The sequence below is a fragment of the Lissotriton vulgaris genome, chromosome 5, assembly GCF_964263255.1.
Source record: "Lissotriton vulgaris chromosome 5, aLisVul1.2, whole genome shotgun sequence".
Lineage (NCBI taxonomy): Eukaryota > Metazoa > Chordata > Amphibia > Caudata > Salamandridae > Lissotriton > Lissotriton vulgaris.
In genome coordinates, this window is record NC_141693.1 from 404,358,731 (window position 1) to 404,378,087 (window position 19,357).

Below are 19,357 nucleotides of genomic sequence, written 5' to 3' on the forward strand. Positions count from 1 at the left end.
AATGTTTACATAAACAGAGTATAGGTAGTTTCTATACTATAAATTACATCCATGGAAGGAGGTGCCTGCTACAAGTTAAGCAACACCTACCCCGTGGAAGCAGTCATAAAAAGGGATTTTGCGTCTTTGCTTCGAACAATATCTTAGACATCATTCAAACATGGCGCCTGCAGATGACAGACGTCTATCTAAGCCTTTAATTTGTTGCTAACCAAAACCAGTGATTTACACTAAGAGTTGTAGTTAGTGTTCAGTCATTTGGGAGCCTTTCTTTCAGCAGGAGACACGGCTGGTTCTAGGACAAGGATATACTTGCCAGCTGTCTAGGGTGTTGCTGGAAGGAGACACACATGGATAATGTTGTCCCTTGTGTTAGGAAAGCAAACATTTGTGCCTCATCACGGAGTTAGAAGACCACTGAAATTAAAATCTAACTCGCTCACTTCTGGCAGGCGCAAAGGTTTTCATATATTTGGTAACCATTTAAAAATGTCGACCTTGCATACATTGTCTGAAATCACAAAAACATACGAGTAAAGTCACAGCTCAAACATATGCACCGCTCGCTGTGATAACGAACAGCGCCTGCAAACGGAAAACACAAACTTCACAGGGCAGAGGAAATAGAATGTGTGTTTGTATGACTCAGGGGTCTGAGCCGCCGCCACAAATCCCAGGTGCCCTTACAATCACACGGCGTTGCTCTCATCTGCTGCGAGCCGCTGAGGTTCGATGGGCCACGCTGCACTGCTATCTGTCAGCCGCACCAGCAGGCGAGACAAAGAGTGAGAGAAAGCCAAAGAAAAGTCAGAGAGCTGAGTCTATGCAGGCCTCTCTCTAGTTGGGGGCCGGTGGGGCACGTCTCTCATTCCTCACTCACAGAGAGATAGTGAGTGCATCCAGGTCTGCGTGGAACAGATGCTTTCCCACAGCATCCCGACTGGAAGCACTACCAGCTCAGAGTTTATATTCTAAACCCATCTCCTTTAGGACGTTACAGTCTCTCTGGTCCAAGATTACGACAGTACTCCTAGAATTCACTACAGAATGGGGAATAATTGTTGGATTTGTTGTTTCGCACTGATTCGGCCATTTCTGGCTATTGGTCCCGCGTACACTTTCCCAGATGGGTCTCTATCCAAGGTCTCTCCGAGCTGCTCAATGGACTCAGCAATTGCACTGGCTTCCCCCATGACTCCAGCTCCCTCTCCAGTGGGTATCCAGGAGTGCTCAAATAGAGCCATGGCGCCTCCTAGATGGAAGCTCGGGGTACTTCCCAAGCAGACATCTGTACAGTGGCATGGCGTGTCTTAAATGACACATTTCTTTGCCATTATTGCCTACGGGTGAAAGATACCGTGATAGCAGCCTCCGGGGTAGGGGTCTGTATTTGGCCTGAAAATGATGCCTTTTAGGGTAGTTCAGTCTGGCGTTAGCCAGGCCCTTTTGATTTTTATTAAAATTATGTTTATATTTACATCCTCAGTTTCACAAAGAGCTGGCCCACATGAGGCAGTATGCTGTTGTCAATCATATTTCTGTTCCAGCCTTAAGCAATTGGCAAATTGATGTTGTGAACCTGGACACAGTCATCTTCTATCATCTGATACTTTGAGACATTTGCAGTGAAAATGATTACAAACTGTACCATGTGGTACCTAATGTTGCCCCAGTTACACATTCCTTCTTCCTTTAATCCTGTCTGACGTGGAACACACACACAATACTGCATTGCGTGCAGAGACCTGATCCTTTGCGGAACTCGGTCTAGCTTTTGCAATGTGGATAGATTTATGATAATACAGGTGGGTCTAACACTGTTCATTCATACAGTGGTTAGGTGGATTGGAAACTCTTCAGTATTGCAGACATTTGTTGTACAACTACAGTGCAATACATTAAGACTGCTCTTCGATGTCCATCCTTCTGAGGTCGACAAAATGAGTCCGGTTGAGTTGCTTAAGAGTAAATATCCCCTATTCAGCACCAAGATACTCCCAGGGGTGAAGGTGTGCTTTAAAGATATATGAATAAGGCGTTCTGAAAGTAAGGAGCCGCACCAGGCAATACAAATTCAGTAGTGCCAAGTAAGGGTGGAGGAACAGGAAGGTGATCTCTGTGTCAATAGTGACTTCAAGATCAAAGCGGGTGACCAGGCAGGCCTAGTGGTTCCATCCTTCTAGTCCATATTGCATCATCACGCCACAACATGTCAGCAGGCAGCCAGTGTCTCTCAGGTCAGGTGACCCAGTCACTTGAACTGTGCAGATTTCATAAACAGGGCTCAAAGGGCGAATATCAAGACAGGTGCACTTTGCGAAGATGACAAAAACATCAGAGGAGCCCCGCATGCTCGGGTAAACACTGGCAAAGAATGAGAGTGGCTTTTGTTCAGTGGGGCTCATTGTGTGCAGCCTAGAACGAGTTGTGTTGTTTTTTTCATGAATGAGCTCGTGGGGTGACAGCTATTCTACCCGCAGGCACGTGGCAGTACAATTGTCAGGAGCAACAGAAAGGATAAAACAGAGACACATTAACAGGTCATCCATAAAACCATTGTGCAAGCTGTGGGTTTTACACTCCTCCTGGCCATGAAGGCGTTAACTCGTGTGCTTAGCTGGGCTGCGGCTCTACAACTCTCCTAACCAGCGAGCAGCACGCCTTCTGATAAGCAACAAAGGGTTCAGTTGAGTCATGGTGCTGCATGACATTGGGAAACCCTTTGATATACAAAAAAGGTGTGCTGGCCTCAGGCAGGGCCTCTCGCCCAATGCTCAATGCAGATCTAACAAAACTAGGTCATGTGCAGCTGACAACATGTACAAGCGACAGGACACGTGCAAACCCCTGCTCTAACGTTTACAGTTTTTATGGCAAGACAGGAGGCTAGCATTATGCATTATAATTGTATTCACCACTTTATATTCACCACTTCTGCAACACTTCAAAGAACTTTAGAATATAACTTTAACACCAAACAATTGAAAAGAACACTAATGTCCCATAAGATCAATAACTTAACAGTGGCTGACATAATTTAAAGGTGATCTGAGCCTGTAAATCTTTTAGAAAAACCGATATTAAAATTTTAAACTTAAAAAAGCCTTTCCATCTAGAGTTTAGAACCTTACTGCAATTAAGTGCTTAAGGGTACAAAAGAGTAAGTCCCTACAACATAAGCATTAGTGGGAATTGGTTGATGAGCGGCGTCTTTAACCCCTCCTCTGCGGGGTTATTTCCCCGCTGTGCTGGGGGCGCGCACATTGCCCCGGTGCTGATGACGAGTTCAGCTCGTCATCAGCCACGGTGCTCGTGTGCTGTTGATGAGTTGAGCTCGTCACGGCCATGCCCGTTCCTTAGAACGCTCAGCACAGTAGGGGAATTATCGCCGCGTGTGAGCGTTCTAACGGCCATGACGAGCTCAGCTCGTCATCAGCAAACGAGCACCGTGGCTGATGACGAGCTGAGCTCGTCATCAGCATGGGAGGGGTTAAGTGTAAAAGGTCAGTAATCAGGGGGGAGGGAGTTGGGTTTTAGGGGGGTAGCAGAATTCAAAGAGCAGAAATGCTGGGGGTGCTAGGAGAACAAATGAAACACGAGAAATAACTTGATTGAATTAGGCACAAATTATACAATATACGTGTATGAAGATACCAGTGATGAGGCCCACAGGGTTCAATATTTCAAATCCAAGCAAGTATGCTTGAGCCATACATTTCAAAGGTTGATCAAATTGGTACCAGGCAGTAATGTTTATTAGCAATATGTGTCAATTCGGTTATGATGGATGTGGAGAGCCTAACACGTTTAATAACAGTGTAGCGAGCAGGGAAGGAACTAGGACTTACAAGAGGTGGTTTTTGATGTCCTCGCCTCCCTCAAAAGTGGTAATAAATAGTATATTATTCAGGATCGCTCTGCATATATGTTTTATGCCATGCTCTCTAATACTGTGCTGTCATTATAAACAATGGCATTCAAACAAAACCAGAACACCAAGGGTTACAAGTATGCCTAAAATCTCACTAAATAGACTATCTGGTTTCCTCTATTAAGTCATTAAATGTGCATTCTTTGAGACAGTAAGCAGTGAACAGTAAACAATGTTTCCATACCAGTTATGCTGTGCTATGATTAGAACATTGGATTTGAGCTTTGCACTGTACTGTAGTAAAATAGCGTGGAATTTTATATTTTCAATGCATTAATACATGTATGAATGCATGTTTATTAGTACATTTGTTCTTTATAACATGCAACGGGCAATATTTATTTTAGTGGCCTCTCACTCTCTTTTCAATCCCTCTCTCTCAATGTGGACAAGTTACTGAAGGCTCGAGCCAGGATTGAGCCAAATGCCTTGCTCTGACTCAGCAGAATGTCCTCTTGGAGTCTCAAGCCTAAAACAAGTCAAATCTTCATGTGGCTTCTGCTACTCTTACCTCAACTACCAAGACCCCTTATTCCCAACGCACTCCACTCCTGCAGCAGGTGAAACCACTCACACACCCATTCACAGAACCATACAACGGCTCACACACCCATTCACTCATCCATAGAGCCACTCACACACCCACCCACTCACTGACTCATACAGCCACTCACACAACCACTCACTCACCCATACAGCTACTCACACAACGACTCACCCATACAGCCACTCACAGAGCCACACACTCGCCCATACAGGTACTCACCCACCAACCCACTTATTTACCCATAAAGCCACTCACACACCCACTCAGTCACTCATACATCTTCGCAACATAGTCATTTACTCACCCATACAACCACTCACATAGCCACCCAACCACTTACATACCCATTCACACATCGATACAACCACTCACACACCCATACAGCCACTCACACAGACACACTCTCCAACACAGCTACTCACACACCAACTCACTTAACCAAACACCCACTTAAACAGCCACTCACTCACCCATACAGCCACACACACACCCACTCACGCACCAAAACAGCCACTCACACAGCCGCTCACTCACCCATATAGCTACTCACACCATCACACAAAGCCATACATCCACTCAGGCGCCCACTCACACACGAATTCACACAGTCACAGAGTCACTCATATAATATATGTTAGAAGTCGTATCATTCATTACCATTACTCAAAGTATACTAATTTAACTTTTTCGGTAGCTTAGCATAAATGTTTAACACTCAAACGTTTAGAAAACACTCAAAATCACAGCATGATGTCATAAGTGATGTCATTGGAGATGTCATCTTTGAAGTCATCAGTGATGTCACTGACCATGTCATGAGTGATGTTGCATATGGCCCTTTTTGCAGGGTTATTCCAAAAGTTTTGCCTTCTTCCTCCTATTTTTTTTCCTGTTTTTGTTGGTATTTTGGGACCTTGGGCACTTTACCACTGCTAATCAGTGCTAAAGTTCATATGCTCTCAATGTCAATTGCAATGTGATTGGTTTATCCATGATTGGCATATTTGATTTACCGGTACGTCCCTAGTAAAGCGCACTGTGTGTGTCCAGGGCCTGTAAATCATATGCTACTAGTGGGACTGCAGCACTGATTGTGCCACCCACATGAGTAGCCATGCAAACATGTCTCAGGCCTGCCACTGCAGTGCCTGCAAGTGCAGATTTTAACGGCCATGTCGACCTGGCAAGTGCACCCACTTGCCAAGCTCAAACCTTCCCTTTTATTACATGTAAGGCACCCCTAAGGGAGGCTCAAGCTAGCCCCATGGGCAGAGTGAAGTGAATGTGAAAGGTAGGACATGTACTGGTGTGTTTTACAAGTCGTGGTAGGGAAATACTGCCAAATTAGTTTTACACTATTGTAAGGACTATCTATCCCATAGCTTATCATTGGAGCTGCCTTGTAACACCTTACAAGTGTAACTTTCAATTGGGAAAGGTAGAGATTTGGAGGCTGGGCATCATTCAGTGAAGGTGGCTTTTAAATTGTGTATTTGAAAATGCCACTTTTAGAAAGCGTTATATAAACAAGGGGTAGGCTCTTAAATCCGCTAGAATGGGCCAGTAAATACCAAACACACAAGAGTTTCTAGCCGGCTATTTCAAAGGCTGCCACTAGTTTAAGCAGACTACGACCAAACTATCTAATAAGATGGTCAACATTGTTTATTCATGATTATTCATTATTCTTCATATTATTATGTATATTTAAAAATGACAGAAAGCAAAACACTTCAAAAAATAATATAACATCAAAGCAAAACCATGAAGCACCATCAGGGGCCAAATTAGAGTCTAAAAATTGCTTACAACAGGAAAAATAATGTATTAAATATGTATATTCTATGTTGTTTGTAATGTTTATTCGCCTGTGGTCAGTAATCCACAGTTGCTATTCGGAAATTGTTGGCACCGATTACCTTTCCCATTATTGTTTGTTTTCTACTGACTGGTATAATCTACGTCCCTGGTTCAAATTGATGGTTGCTTTACAATTTGCTTTGATGTTATATTATTTTTTAAGTGTTTTACTTTCTGTAATTTTTAAATGAACATGCCAATATGACAATATTTGAGTCATACTTCAATGTAACAAATGCATCAACACTTTAAACAAAGGCAAACAGTCTATACCATCTGCAATTTGTGCAATTCAACTATTAAATCGGTCACAAGTACAAATGTCTTTACCTGCTCCTTCGAAGGTGCAAGAAGTTCCTCTATCATCATGCTGTCCCGTGCGTAAGAGCTTCTGTTCAGCGTGTAGGACCTATCCGAACTGAAGGAGCGGAGGCTGTTGTATTTACAATTTACCACAGAACAAGTTGATGACAATGAGATGGATAAAACAAAAAGTTAATGCATGCATCTTCCAGGAATTAGCAAAAAGATGATTTAAATGAAGAATGTACACTAAGCATGGAAAAACAAAAAATAAATGGATAATGAAATTGCTGTTCTATGAGTTTTCGATCAGTGCTGCAGCTCACACCTTACTAGGGAACATGACTACTGGCCTTTTCACTACAACCATCATTTTGTGGATTTCGTCATCAGAATAACTGGCTGTACGTACTACTTGCTTGTAGGGCCAGAACAGCGCACCACTGGCGCAACACAATGGGAACAATAACTTGCAGCAAATTAAATAATCGAAAAAGAAGGCCACTGGCAAATCTGTGAGACTTGAGCTTGATTGATTATTCAGTATAAAATGATATAGCTCTACCAACATGTTCACAGCTGCAAGCTCACTCCTGGAAGGCACGTACACTTGTGAGTGAAAACCATGCGCCATTATTGGACTTCACCAAACAGCAGGCAAACTCCCAATATTCCTGTGCTGATTGAGTAGAAAGGAAAATTCTTTTTTTCGTTGCACTGCACAAGAGCAAAGAACAAAGGGAAGTGCTGACAGGTGATGTCACCACAGGGAATGAATTCCACAAAGAGGTTCTATGGGACATCTTAAACAATTACCGCAAAATGTGAGCTTTCTATGATGTCACGCAGACCCGCCCTGTGGAAAACATCTTCTCTTTTGACAGATACCCACGCAGAATTTTGTTATGATATGGTTCCCATATATGGTCATTATTAACACACCGTTCTTTGTTGTAGTTAGTATTAAATCTTTTTTATTATTCTTTGTTGTAGTTACAGGTAAAAATGATGGTAAAATGATTATCAAAGGAGAATGGTATTTTAACTGATAAGAACACAATGTTTTCATTTATATTTCGCTTAATTGTGTTTATGCACACCACAAAATCGTTTTTTTCATTTGAAATATCTTGGCGTGTGTTTATTGGGGTGTATTTCACTTTATTTTATTTTTGTGTGGAAGTTATATGTTTTCCACGTAGGACTGTTCCCTTTATGTGCGTTGAGGTCTTCTCTTATTTTAGGGAGCAGAGGGTGCTTAATGGGAATTTCTTTCGGCCGAATATCACAGCAAAGCAGTGAAAATCCTGTGTTTGGTCACTGCTGTGACGTCAGAACAATGAATCTCTCTGTATTTTGAAAAATAGTGAGATAGAGAATGTATACTGGAACCATAAATAACAAAGATCGACTTTTATAAGTCACTCCAAGCACAACAGCTAAGATTTCTTAACCCACTTCTTTCTACACAACAGGGTGTAGCTGTCAATAGAGTACAGCAAGGCTGTGAGGGGGCCAGTGCACCCCAACAGTAGCTGTCTTTTACTAACCAATGGAGGAATCGGACCCACTTTCTTGATTTCATACTCTCATCTAAAAGCATGGTTTAAAAAAAGGCTCCGCACACACTCGCCCAACGTTATCATCATGTTGAATCCACAAAAGCAAGCTGTCTAGTATGTGTTAACCACAAGGAGCAACAAAAAAAAACAGTTATTTACCACAGAACAGAAACCACACCACACCACTCCACAACAAGCACAGGAGAAGACTGAAGATGAGCACGGGAGAGAGCAGAGAAATGGAGTAGGGTGGCGTGCCCTCTTACCTGATCTTGGGACTAGTTTTAAGAAATGTACACGGGGTGTTCGGGGGAGAACAGAAGAAACAGAAAGCAAACAATCAGACGGCGAAAGCAAAATGCTGCTGCGTGTAACTCAAACGTTTCAAGCATTTATGTTATCCTCGAAATCACACTACTTATTTTAATTCCACACACGGTCGGTTTTACAGTGCCTGGAATACGGTAGCTGGAGAGGTCTCGAATCGTTGTGTGATGTGAGCATAACATGTGCATATGAACTGTGCAGATGTAAAATGGACGAAGCAGCTGCAAACTGGAATGACATTTTCGTAATCACAAGCATGGAAGCGATTAAAAAATAAAAAAAATCATTTCGAGCGAGAATGCAAAACCAATGAAAATGATTGACACTTCAAAACATTTCGACCAGCTCTGTATCGTTTGAGGTTCACTTAAAAAAAAAACATATATATATATATATATATATATATATATATATATATATATATATATATATATATATATATCTCTCGTCTGCTTTCAGATCCCAGCTCCCGCTTTAGTACAGCGTTTTCATGTCACAACACGCTTCTGGTGTACAAGCTGCTCACATTTCTATAGGAGGCGCCCTCTTTCCTGGCGGAAGTTGTTCTACAAAGTTACATGCATTAAGTTACCGACGATATCAACAAACGAAAGTGCAATACCTCGATCTGAAAGAAAGGCACGTCCAGGCTGCCGTCTTCCTGATCTAATGCAACCTGTACAGAGGAGCCTGGCGTGTAAACCTTCCAGCTTTACCTTGTGGGAGGTGTCATTCAGGGGCAGACAATGCAACTTTTTTTTTTTTAACAACATCTCATTAAGCCATAGGAAAAAGTCCTGGGGCACTCTGGAGTGGGGTTTAATTATTAGCCTCAAAATAATGTGTCTGTCAGCATACATGCTGCCTAATCCACTACTGTGGAAGTTATCTATCCACGGGCACAAGGCAGCGTTTGTTTGAAGCATAGAAAAGGCTCAGACAGGCACCGCCAGTAACATAAACTGTACTTCCAGTGCGGAGGAAATCCGCGTATCGCGTGGCACCCGCCTCGAGCACTGCTTCAGCTGCAGCCTCTGTTTGTGACGTCACTGTTTAATTAACTGAGGGAGACAGGACGTGCGTCACTGAGTGACTCAACACGTCACGTGTAAGCATATAAACTCTTTCTGAACGCTCCTAGAGGCCTGATAAGGCACCTGCAATGCAACCTGCAATGCAAACGATACTAGGGGGTCCTTTGTATGAACCCACATAGTTCCATGTGTCCATCTATAGGTCTCTGGCCTCGCGCTGGCAAATCCCACAGTACCAGCTCCATTTCTATGGAAAGTAATCTGCATCGGTTCTAAAGCACACATTATTAGCCCCACCAAAAGCAATAACATAACTCCTCCAAAAAAACACACACCCATCATTCCCACCCAACCAGTTTCAAGCACACCAAATCTAACCGACTATATTTTATTATGAAATAATTCCACGTGACTACGTCCAGTTCTGAATAGACTTCCATCCATGTGCTGTTTTCTGCGTTGAAGAAAGGCACAGTACCTGGCAGATCGCGCCCCTATGCTGAAGCCCATGTAGCCTTCCTGCGGCAGGGAGTCGTCGCCCAGCTCCTTCAGGTCCTGCGGGCACAGGTACTTGTCGGTGTCACCTGTCATGGCGTCCTCACCTGTCAGAACAGAAGCACACTTCAACAAGACGCTCCGGAATACACATGCACTTGGCTGTTCAGCAACACTCACAGATCGGCTGGCAGCGAGGAATCAATTAAGTTAGCCCCCAGGGGTTTTTCCATGTTAAAATGCCAACAGGCCACCCGACAGCACGGGTTAGAATAAAACAGCTTCTACATTAATTAGGACACCAACGAGACCAGTCATTTATCGGCCAGAGTGTCTGAAAACACATTTGTCCCACTCCGAAAAACGTGGAAAAAAGCAGCGTTATCCAACACTGGAGAGGCATGTATACATTCTGTGCGCGCCCGATAAGGGCGAATGTAAAGGTTAAAACACCCGCTCCTACCCTATTCGTTGAAAAGTGAGTTATCTTTAAGCAGACACACTTTGAAGGTGGTTGCGGGTCTTTTCAGGCTTCCAGCAAAGTTTCATGTGTAGATCGGGGCGGCATTTTCACATTTGTGGCAGAATAATATGTTAACTAGGCGCTATCCTTAAAAAAACCTACCGAACGTTATAGGCTTTGTTAACAAGGATACATCTTTTTTTAAATACGAACCAACAATTCCAATGAAATCTCAAACCATTCAATAGGTCGATTTTAATTTTGTCAGAAGCCCAGTGGACTATCTGGATTTAGCAGAAAACGAGATGCTGGCAAAATGGCTCAGCCGGTGAAACGCTCACCCCTGACAACTGCTAAGATTTGCAGGGCAAAGTGTTTCGAATCTCAGCGTAGGCCAGCCCAAACTTTCCGTCATTTCGACGTCAATAAAATTGAGTACCATTAAACTGGGCTATAAAACATGTTATTTATAGCGCTATGAAACGGCAGACATCTGTGTGAAGGGCTATAAACAACGCAAGTTATTATTAGAAAGAATTATGCCCGAGAACTGATTTATCACATTTTATTAGTCACTGAACCGCTCCCTAGTATCTTAATGCTTGCTCGGATTTGAAACGAAGGTTTCATAGACTTTTTACAAAAAATTGTTAATGTAATCACTAACTGTTTAAGAAAATGCAATCCTACCAAGCATTGGCAAAGCCAACAGGTCTCGATTTGACAAGTATTACCTGACCATTTTTTGGCTTTGACAATATTTGTCAATGTTGAAGTGCAGTGACAAAAACAAAACAAGCATTGACAAAGCCAACAGGTCTCGCCTATACAACAGCTATTGGCTTTGGAAATATGTTTTTTCCCATGTTGTACACCAGTTTGGCTGCTGTTCAGCAAGGCAAAAAGTTAGTGGCATAGAGTATCCTAGAGTAGAGTGAAGTGGAGGGAGTAAAGTGCCATAGACTGGATTTGTTGGAGTAGACTTTCATAGAGTGGAGTAGGTGGGGGGAGTAGATTTTTATAGTTGAGTAGAGGGGAGTAGATTTCACTTGGAGAGAGTGTCATAGAGTGCAGTGTCAGAGTAGAGTGGGGTGGCGTAGAGTGGAGTGCCGTGGAGTGGAGAGCCATGCAGTGGAGCAGGGTGGAATAGGGCAGAGTGGGTTGCAGTGGATTGCGGTAGGGGAGTGGATTGGATCAAGGGGATTGAGGAGGATTGGAGTGGGTGGACTGGATGGTGTGGATTGGTGTGGGGTGAGGTGGATTGCATTGGGGTGGTGTGGATTAGATTGGTTTAGGGTGGGGTGAATTGGATTGGATTGGGGTAAATTGAAATAGAGTACGTTGGATTGGAGTGGGGTAAATTAGAGTTGAAGTGGAGGGGGTGGGGTGGGTTGAAGTGAGGTGAATTGGAGTGGGGTGGATTGGAGTGTGGTGGGATGGATGAGGTGGGCTGGATGGGGTGGACTGAACTGGTAAAGATAATTGTAGAGGAGTGGGACTGTAGTAGGGTGGGGTGGATTGGAGTGGGATGGACTGGGTATGGTGGATTAGACTGGAGTGGGATGGATTGAAATGGGGTGGAGTGGAGCGGGGTGGTGTTGGGTGAGGTGGATTGGAGTGGGGTGGACTGGACTGGAGTGGGGAGGGGTGGAATACAATGGAGAGGGGTGGAATGGAGAGAAGTGGAATGGAGTAGGGTTTTGGTAGATTGAGTGGACATGACTGGATTGCAGTGGGGTGGATTGGATTGAAGTGGGGTGGATTGGATTGAAGTGAGGTGGATTGGATTGAGTAGGGTGGACTGAATTTTGGTGGGTACGGGTGGGTTAGAGTGAGGTAATTTGGAGTGGGGTGGATTGGAGTGGGGTAGATTGGATTTGGCTGTACTGGGGTGGATCGGATTTAGGCGGGGTGAGTGGATTGGGGTGAGGTTGGTGGATTGGACTTGGGTGGATTGGGGTGCGGTTGATTTTATTGGGGTGAGGTGGGATGGATTGTTTTGGATTGGAGTGGGACGGAAGGTTTTTGGATTGGTGTGGGGCAGATCTGAGTGGTGCATATTGGAGTGGGGTAGATTGTTTCGGTTTGGAGCTGATTGGAGTGGGGAAGATTGTTCTGGATTGGAGTGGGTCTGATGAGTGGGGCAGATTGTTTTGGATTAGAGTGGGGCGGAATGTTTTGGATTAGAGTTGGGTAGACTGGATTGGGGCAGATTGTGTTGGATTGGAGTGGGGCAGATAGGAGTCGGGCAGAATGCTTTGTATTGGAGTAGGGTGGATTGGATTGGGATGGATTGACGAGAAAGAGGGGTGGATTAGATCGGTGTGAGGTGGATTGCGTCTGAGCAGGGTAGATTGGACTGGGGTGAATTGTATTGGTGTGGGGTGGATTGGAGTGGGGTGGATTGAGATGGGGTGGGTGGATTGGAGTAGAGTGAGGGGAAGTGGAGTAGAGTGAGGGGAAGTGGAGTAGGGTGAGGTAAATTGGAGTGGGCAGATTGTATTGGATTGAGTAGGGCAGACTGATTTGGATTAGAGTGGGCAGATTGGAGTGCAGAAGATTGGGGATGGGGCAGATTGGTTTGGAGTGAGACAAATTGGTGTAGGGCAGATTGGGGTGGGTTGGTTTTGAAGGATTGGTGTTTGGAGTGGAAGGGATTGGGTTGAGTGGTTTGGATTGGACTGGTCTGGGTGGATTGGACTGAGCGGACGGATTTGTGTGTGGTGGGAGGGTTGGCATGGATCGGAGTGGGGCAGATTGGATTGGGGGGCACTTGGGTGTACTGCACAAATATGCATTAAAGTATAATTTCAGAAATGACAAATATTACACATAAGAAAGAAACAATCCTAATTCTTTGAGGACAGCGCCTCAAAAGAAAACAGGAGTGCAAAGTGAGAAAAGAAGACTTGCCAAAATAAAAGAAACTTAACTATAGAAAATAAATCTTTGCTATTCTGTTTGTCCTGCTGGGCAAACTTTTGACAGTCACCAGCCTTCTGTTTGCAGGGCACTAAAAGTTAAACAGAACAAAATAGCACCTCAATCATGTTAGGAGCAGGGGACGGGCACTGATTAAGTTGAATCAGTCAGTGCTTGGTCCCTGCTTCACAGACAGGAACAGAAATAGCGTTAGGCCTGCCTTGACGAATTACGAGGCAGTAAGAAGAGTGCCATGCAAGCCAAGAAATGGTAAGCAACTGGTGGGCTACAAGCCTTTTATGTATACAACAGTGTCTCGCAAGTGAGACGTATGAGCTAGGGCATGCTCTTGCAGACTCGACCCTAAAAAGGCAAAATCACCTGTCCCAACATGAAGATGTATACACACATGCACACTTATGCACGATGATGCTGCACTGGCCTTTGCATTTCTTTTCTTTACCGATCCTAGATAGCTAACGCCCAACTGGAGTAATAAATAAAAAATTCTAAAAAGTGTGCAAAAATACATTATTGAAAAAGAAGCAGACGGATACCAAACTGTAGCTCCTGGGTTTGCCAATAAGGAATGAAAAGTCATATAAAACACTGGCTGGAGAGTGAAGGGGAGCATCGGAAGAGAGGTGCAAACTCAATGCTGCCTAGCATTGCAGAAGCGGAGGAAGAGGGGTGGAAACAACTAAAGGCTGCCGAGCATCGGGGCAGTTGGAGGTTTAATCAGCGGAGCAATAAGGAGCAGCAGGGGAGCGACTGACGAGCTGGTAAAAAGGCAGAAAAAAAATCAGAAACGTGCATTGGCATAGCCAATGGGTCTCGCCTTTGGGACCATATAAGTGTTTAGCCATGCAACGGTTGATCCAAGGATATTGTGCTGCATAACGAAATACTTATAAGGTCCCAAAAGCGAGACCTATTGGCTATGCCAATGCTTGTTTCATTTAGTGACACGGTCATGCTTGTGTACTGTTTTGAAAGTAAACCTAGGCAGTTGCCTTCCTCCCATCAAGCGTCTTGTTAGTTAAATCTTCTCAAAATCTCATACCACCCACGAGGTCTGCACACATTAGTAACCCTCCCCACAGATAGCTTGATGACTAACTACTTTCAGTATGAATCATTACTAAGTAAATTACATTCAACATGAATGTACAGGCACACTGTGTAGAAAGTAACTGGGCGTAAAGTGTTTTAAAATGTTAAAAAAATGGAAGGCCATCATAAGGGGATGTTAAGGCCAACTATGTGTAGGCACTGAACCCCATTTTTTGTTTTCAAATACCAGATCAAAGATTAACCAACTTTTCAAATGTCACCAATGGAGCCAAGCACAACATGTCTTCCTAATGTGGTGACCTTACTTTAATTTTTTTTCCATTTCTTTGTGCATACAAAATCCCTGTGCGTTTGGACACTTTTGGTCCTTTCCATAGCATTGCACCGCTTCCCACAATAATACTTCGGCATTATGTTTAGCTGCTACAAAAATCCTTCTGTGAATTATTATTCATGCAAGCTGTACATTCATCTTTGTTCCCTTTAACATATTTTTGAATGGACCTGCATTACCATAGAACAGAGCAAGGGAATATCAAAAATAGGGATATATTATCATATGAGTACACATTCAGTAACATCTCTCAAGTGCTGAGTCAAGAGTTAAATATTTTCAAATCAGCAAGGCAGAGAACTGGTTCTCTTAGACGAAGAAGTACGATCTAAGACACTTCTTCATAGTTCGTTGAAATCTTTTCCAACCTCCAAAATTTCTGACATAGAGAAGGAGTGAATCACTCCGAGTACCAGTAACAGCTGAGACACGCATGCTCGGAAATGCAATGTGACTAGACCCAGTGGTGCAATAGAGTTTCCTAACCAGATAAGCAATTGAACTCTGAGGCGCTCTCAGCAGCCCGAAGCTCAATGCTTCTTTCGAGGACTTTTCTATTTGAAACAAGTCCCCAGACACTGAATTAAAACAAGTAGAATGGGCACACAAAATACCAGCACCTCGGACTGGAATTGGAAACAACCCAACCACTGGATAAGCATTTCAATTATGAGGAGTCTCAAATGTGCAGAAGAACGTGTGTGCCACCAGTGTATACAAATGAAGTGTGGAGTGGTGATGGGGCGGGGTTTGACTGCAGCGGAAGGTGGGCGCTTGATCTGGGAGCTCTGTGTCACTGTCAGGAAGTAGGCCTTCAAATTCCACAATATGAGCAGTAACATTGTCTTAGAGACGCAATTGTATGGGTTCCTATTTATTTCTTACAGTATGAACATGTACGCCTAACCTGTATTTTGTTTCTTTTCCTAAAAGGACGTTAGAAACGACATCTTCCATGGTTCTTGTGGCCTTAATAATCCCCAGCTGATGGGACAAGATCGGGGGATAAAAATGGCGTCCGCACGTATGCCACCGTGCGTGATTATTGTATCCGGTTTGAGGAAGCTAAGAAGTAGAGACTGGAGGAGCTCAGTGACTGAGAATGGAGTTAATTCTTTTCACGTGTTTCGTTAATTTTCCTGTGCTCCTGGAAGCAGGTGTGCTGATTGCTTATCAGCGGGATTTGATCTACCGTATGCATAGTCTGCCAGGTAGGGAATGCATCGGCAGATATATGTGGCTGCATTTACTATTTCTTGTTCTGCTCAGAGACATCGCGAGCAGCGCTGGGGATTTCTTTGAGGTCCCGCTAAGCCCGACAGACGAAGGGCTGCGTCTTCCGAGGCTCAAGGATTGGCAAGCACAAGATGCACTTTATTCTATATGTTAATAGTTAGAGCCTAGGAGGACGTTGATAATGCCGTTCGTGCATCTTCATTGCCTGACAGAACAAGCATTGGCCGCGCGGCCGTGAAAGTGTCACAGCCGTGCAGCGCGAAAGAGAAAGGAAAAAAAAGGAAGCTGACGAGGAGGGAGTGGGAGAGGAGTGGGAGTGGGAGAGGAGTGGGAGAGGAGAGGAGTGGGAGAGGGGAGGGGAGGGGAGGGGAGGGGATTCATGCGCGAGCTTGTAAGGCTTAATGTGCCATTACAGCTAATTCTTTTCACGGGTTTCGTTAATTTTCCTGTGCTCCTAGAAGCAGGTGTGCTGATTGCTTATCAGCGTGATTTGATCTACCGTATGCATAGTCTGCCAGGTAGGGAATGCATTGGCAAATATCTGTGGCTGCATTTACTATTTCTTGTTCTGCTCAGAGACATCGCGAGAAGCTGGGGATTTCTTTGAGGTCCCGCTAAGCCCGACAGACGAAGGGCTGTGTCTTCCGAGGCTCAAGGAATGGCAAGCACAAGATGCGCTTTATTTTATTTGTTAATAGATAGCACCTAAGTAGACGCTGATACTTCCGTTCGTGCATCTTCATTGCCCGACAGAACAAGCATTGGCCGCGCGCCTGTGAAAGTGATACGACCGTGCGGCGCGAAAGAGAAAGGAAAAAAAATGAAGCGGACGAGGAAGGAATGGGAGAAGGGGGGGGGGGAGGGGATTCACGCGCGCTGTAAGGCTTAATGAGCCATTACAGCTGTGCACGTCACGCTCGCTTGTGCGCGTAATAGCAAGCTGGTGGCCGGCAAAAGTCTGTGGGTAGCACTTTTAAAACCAGCTACAAAATTTCTCGCAAGAGCAGCGCATGCGCTGGCTCTAGCGAGGCCTAAAAAAGCTGGGCAGAATAGGGAGGAACTGGGGAAGCAACAGAGGAGCTTTGGGGAGGAACACAGAAAGTGTGGGTTAGGAAGTGAGGAGGAAAGCAGCACACGGAACAGACAGCAAGAAAGCCTTTTAGTCCTATGAAGTACTGAAAAAGTACTTTCCCAATGTGAACGGTGAAGGGATAAAAGTCATCCAATCAAAAGGATGCTAAAGGGGCTATGGTCCAGAGGCAGGACACACGCCAGAAGAGGAAAAAAAACATAATATAAAAAGCAATCAAATGAGACTTATAAGGCAAACAATCTATGATAAGAAGGAGCTGACCCATAGCCTAATCTGCACATTGGTATTGTACACAATAGGTCTTTCTTCAACAAACTGCAAAAGCTGCTGGTACGCGAGCATTGATGTTGCCATGATAAAGACGTTTTCAGTTAAGTTATTTCTGGATGTGGATGTAGACAATGCATATGTTTTGCCTCTGTAGTGTTCTCTTGTGCAGGGTAGTTCCTAGAGATGTTTCCAAGCAGCGTACAGTTTGTTTTTTCTGTGGAAAACTACATCAAGGCTGCCTTCCAACAAAAAGACTCCAATCAGACTGTGCAGCCTGTGGCATCCTGATCACAAAACAGACAGCACAACGTTCACATTCAAATGCTATGATCAATTTGAGAAATGCCCCACAAGCCTATATTTTGATCACTAGGGCCAGATCATGTAAGGAGTACATGGATACAAAGGACTGAACACATTCTCTTGGCACCCTTTTTGCTGCGTTCAAATCAGAGTAATGGCCCAAGGAGTTGCATGGGAAATGATGGACCTGCCTGAAATTCCAGAGCCAAAAAACAACAAGGAGATGGATGGAATGCTTGAATTCATCTCATCCATTGGCAATCGCTCAGCCACATTGAATTCCATGCCACCTCATTTTGGAACCAGCCATATACAAATCAGTCTTGACCCTGCTCCTTGTGGGAACAGTCCAGCCCGAAATGCCAAGCAAAGTCCTCCTGGGACCCGAACACAAGCAACCCAGGACCGGTTTTTGCCCTTGTTATGGGATCTTCAGCCAAGTATAGCTTGGTTCCAGTGGTGCAGAGAGTCTGGGACCATAACTCAGGTGAAACAGGTCCTAGGTTGCTTGTTTTTCGGTTCAGGGAGGGCCTGGTCTGGCAGTTCAGACTGGACTATTCCCATGAGGAACAGGGACAAGACTGATTTGCATATGGCTGGGGCCGAACTGAGGTGGCATGGTGGGCAAAAAACAATGGATTGGGATGCGGCCCAGAGTGATTACCAATGGCTGAGATTAATTCGAACATTCCATCCATTACTTAGTTGTTTTTATATTTGATGCCCTAATTGAGCCAGGTATGCCCAGAAGTTGATACCAGGCTTGTGCCACTGGAACCAAACTACACCTGGCTGAAGATCCCTAAATAGGACTAAACCTGTACTACATTGCTTGTTCAGGGAGGACCTGGCTTGACAGTTCGGACTGGACTGTTCCAATGAGGAGCAGGGTCAACACTGACTTGCATATGGCTGGGTCTGAACTGAGGTGGAATGGTGGGTGAAAAACAATGGATTGGGATGAGGCCATAACGATTGCCAGTGGCTGAGATTAATTCAAGTATTCCATCCACCACCTTGTTGTTTTTGTATGAAATTTCAGATTAGCACAATGCCATTGTCTTCCTACAAACATCAAGAGTACAATTGACTTTTTAAACATCCCTTACACTAGCAATGCTGATTAATGAGACATAAGAATTCATATTTTCAGCAATATATTTAGCTCTAAGTGATCCACCAATTAAAAACATTAATGCATCTGGCACTTCCTAAACTTAAAACTTGAATCACTCATTGCAACTGAGGATCAATTTAGAAACCTTTGAGTAGGATAATCCCATAGTTTCAATCAAATGATGTCTTGGACAGGGGTAGTGGTCATGGTCCAGTGGGTGCCCTACCCCATCCAGTAAAAGCACCCTCTCCCTGGGTCCACATGGCAGATATCCTTCTGCAAGTTATGCAGATGTGTTGTGAGCATCCTAATCTCTACGTTCGTACCATGTTACAGGAAGTCTTTGGTCTTCTACCTGAATCCATCATATTGCTCCATCCAAGAAAATGTTACCCTGTGATTGTCCAAACACCGGTCCACTGTTACACCCCAAAATGGTAATGTGAGTTGTGTATGAATGAACTGATGTGGGGAACATACATTGCA

At 44.2% G+C, this 19,357-nt stretch overlaps 1 protein-coding gene across 11 annotated transcripts in view; it reads right to left on the reverse strand.

Annotated features, from left to right (window-relative positions):
• The window catches only part of ANK3 (ankyrin 3), a 2,005,091-nt gene that overhangs the window by 303,876 nt on the left and 1,681,858 nt on the right, over positions 1–19,357 (reverse strand). For all 11 annotated transcript variants that reach the window (XM_086921764.1, XM_086921763.1, XM_086921757.1 and 8 more), the window contains 2 exons: positions 10,043–10,166; positions 6,669–6,771 (listed from right to left, as the gene is read on the reverse strand). In XM_086921764.1, the coding sequence (XP_086777890.1) occupies positions 6,669–6,771; positions 10,043–10,166 (227 nt within the window). The remainder of the gene's footprint in view (positions 1–6,668; positions 6,772–10,042; positions 10,167–19,357) is intronic.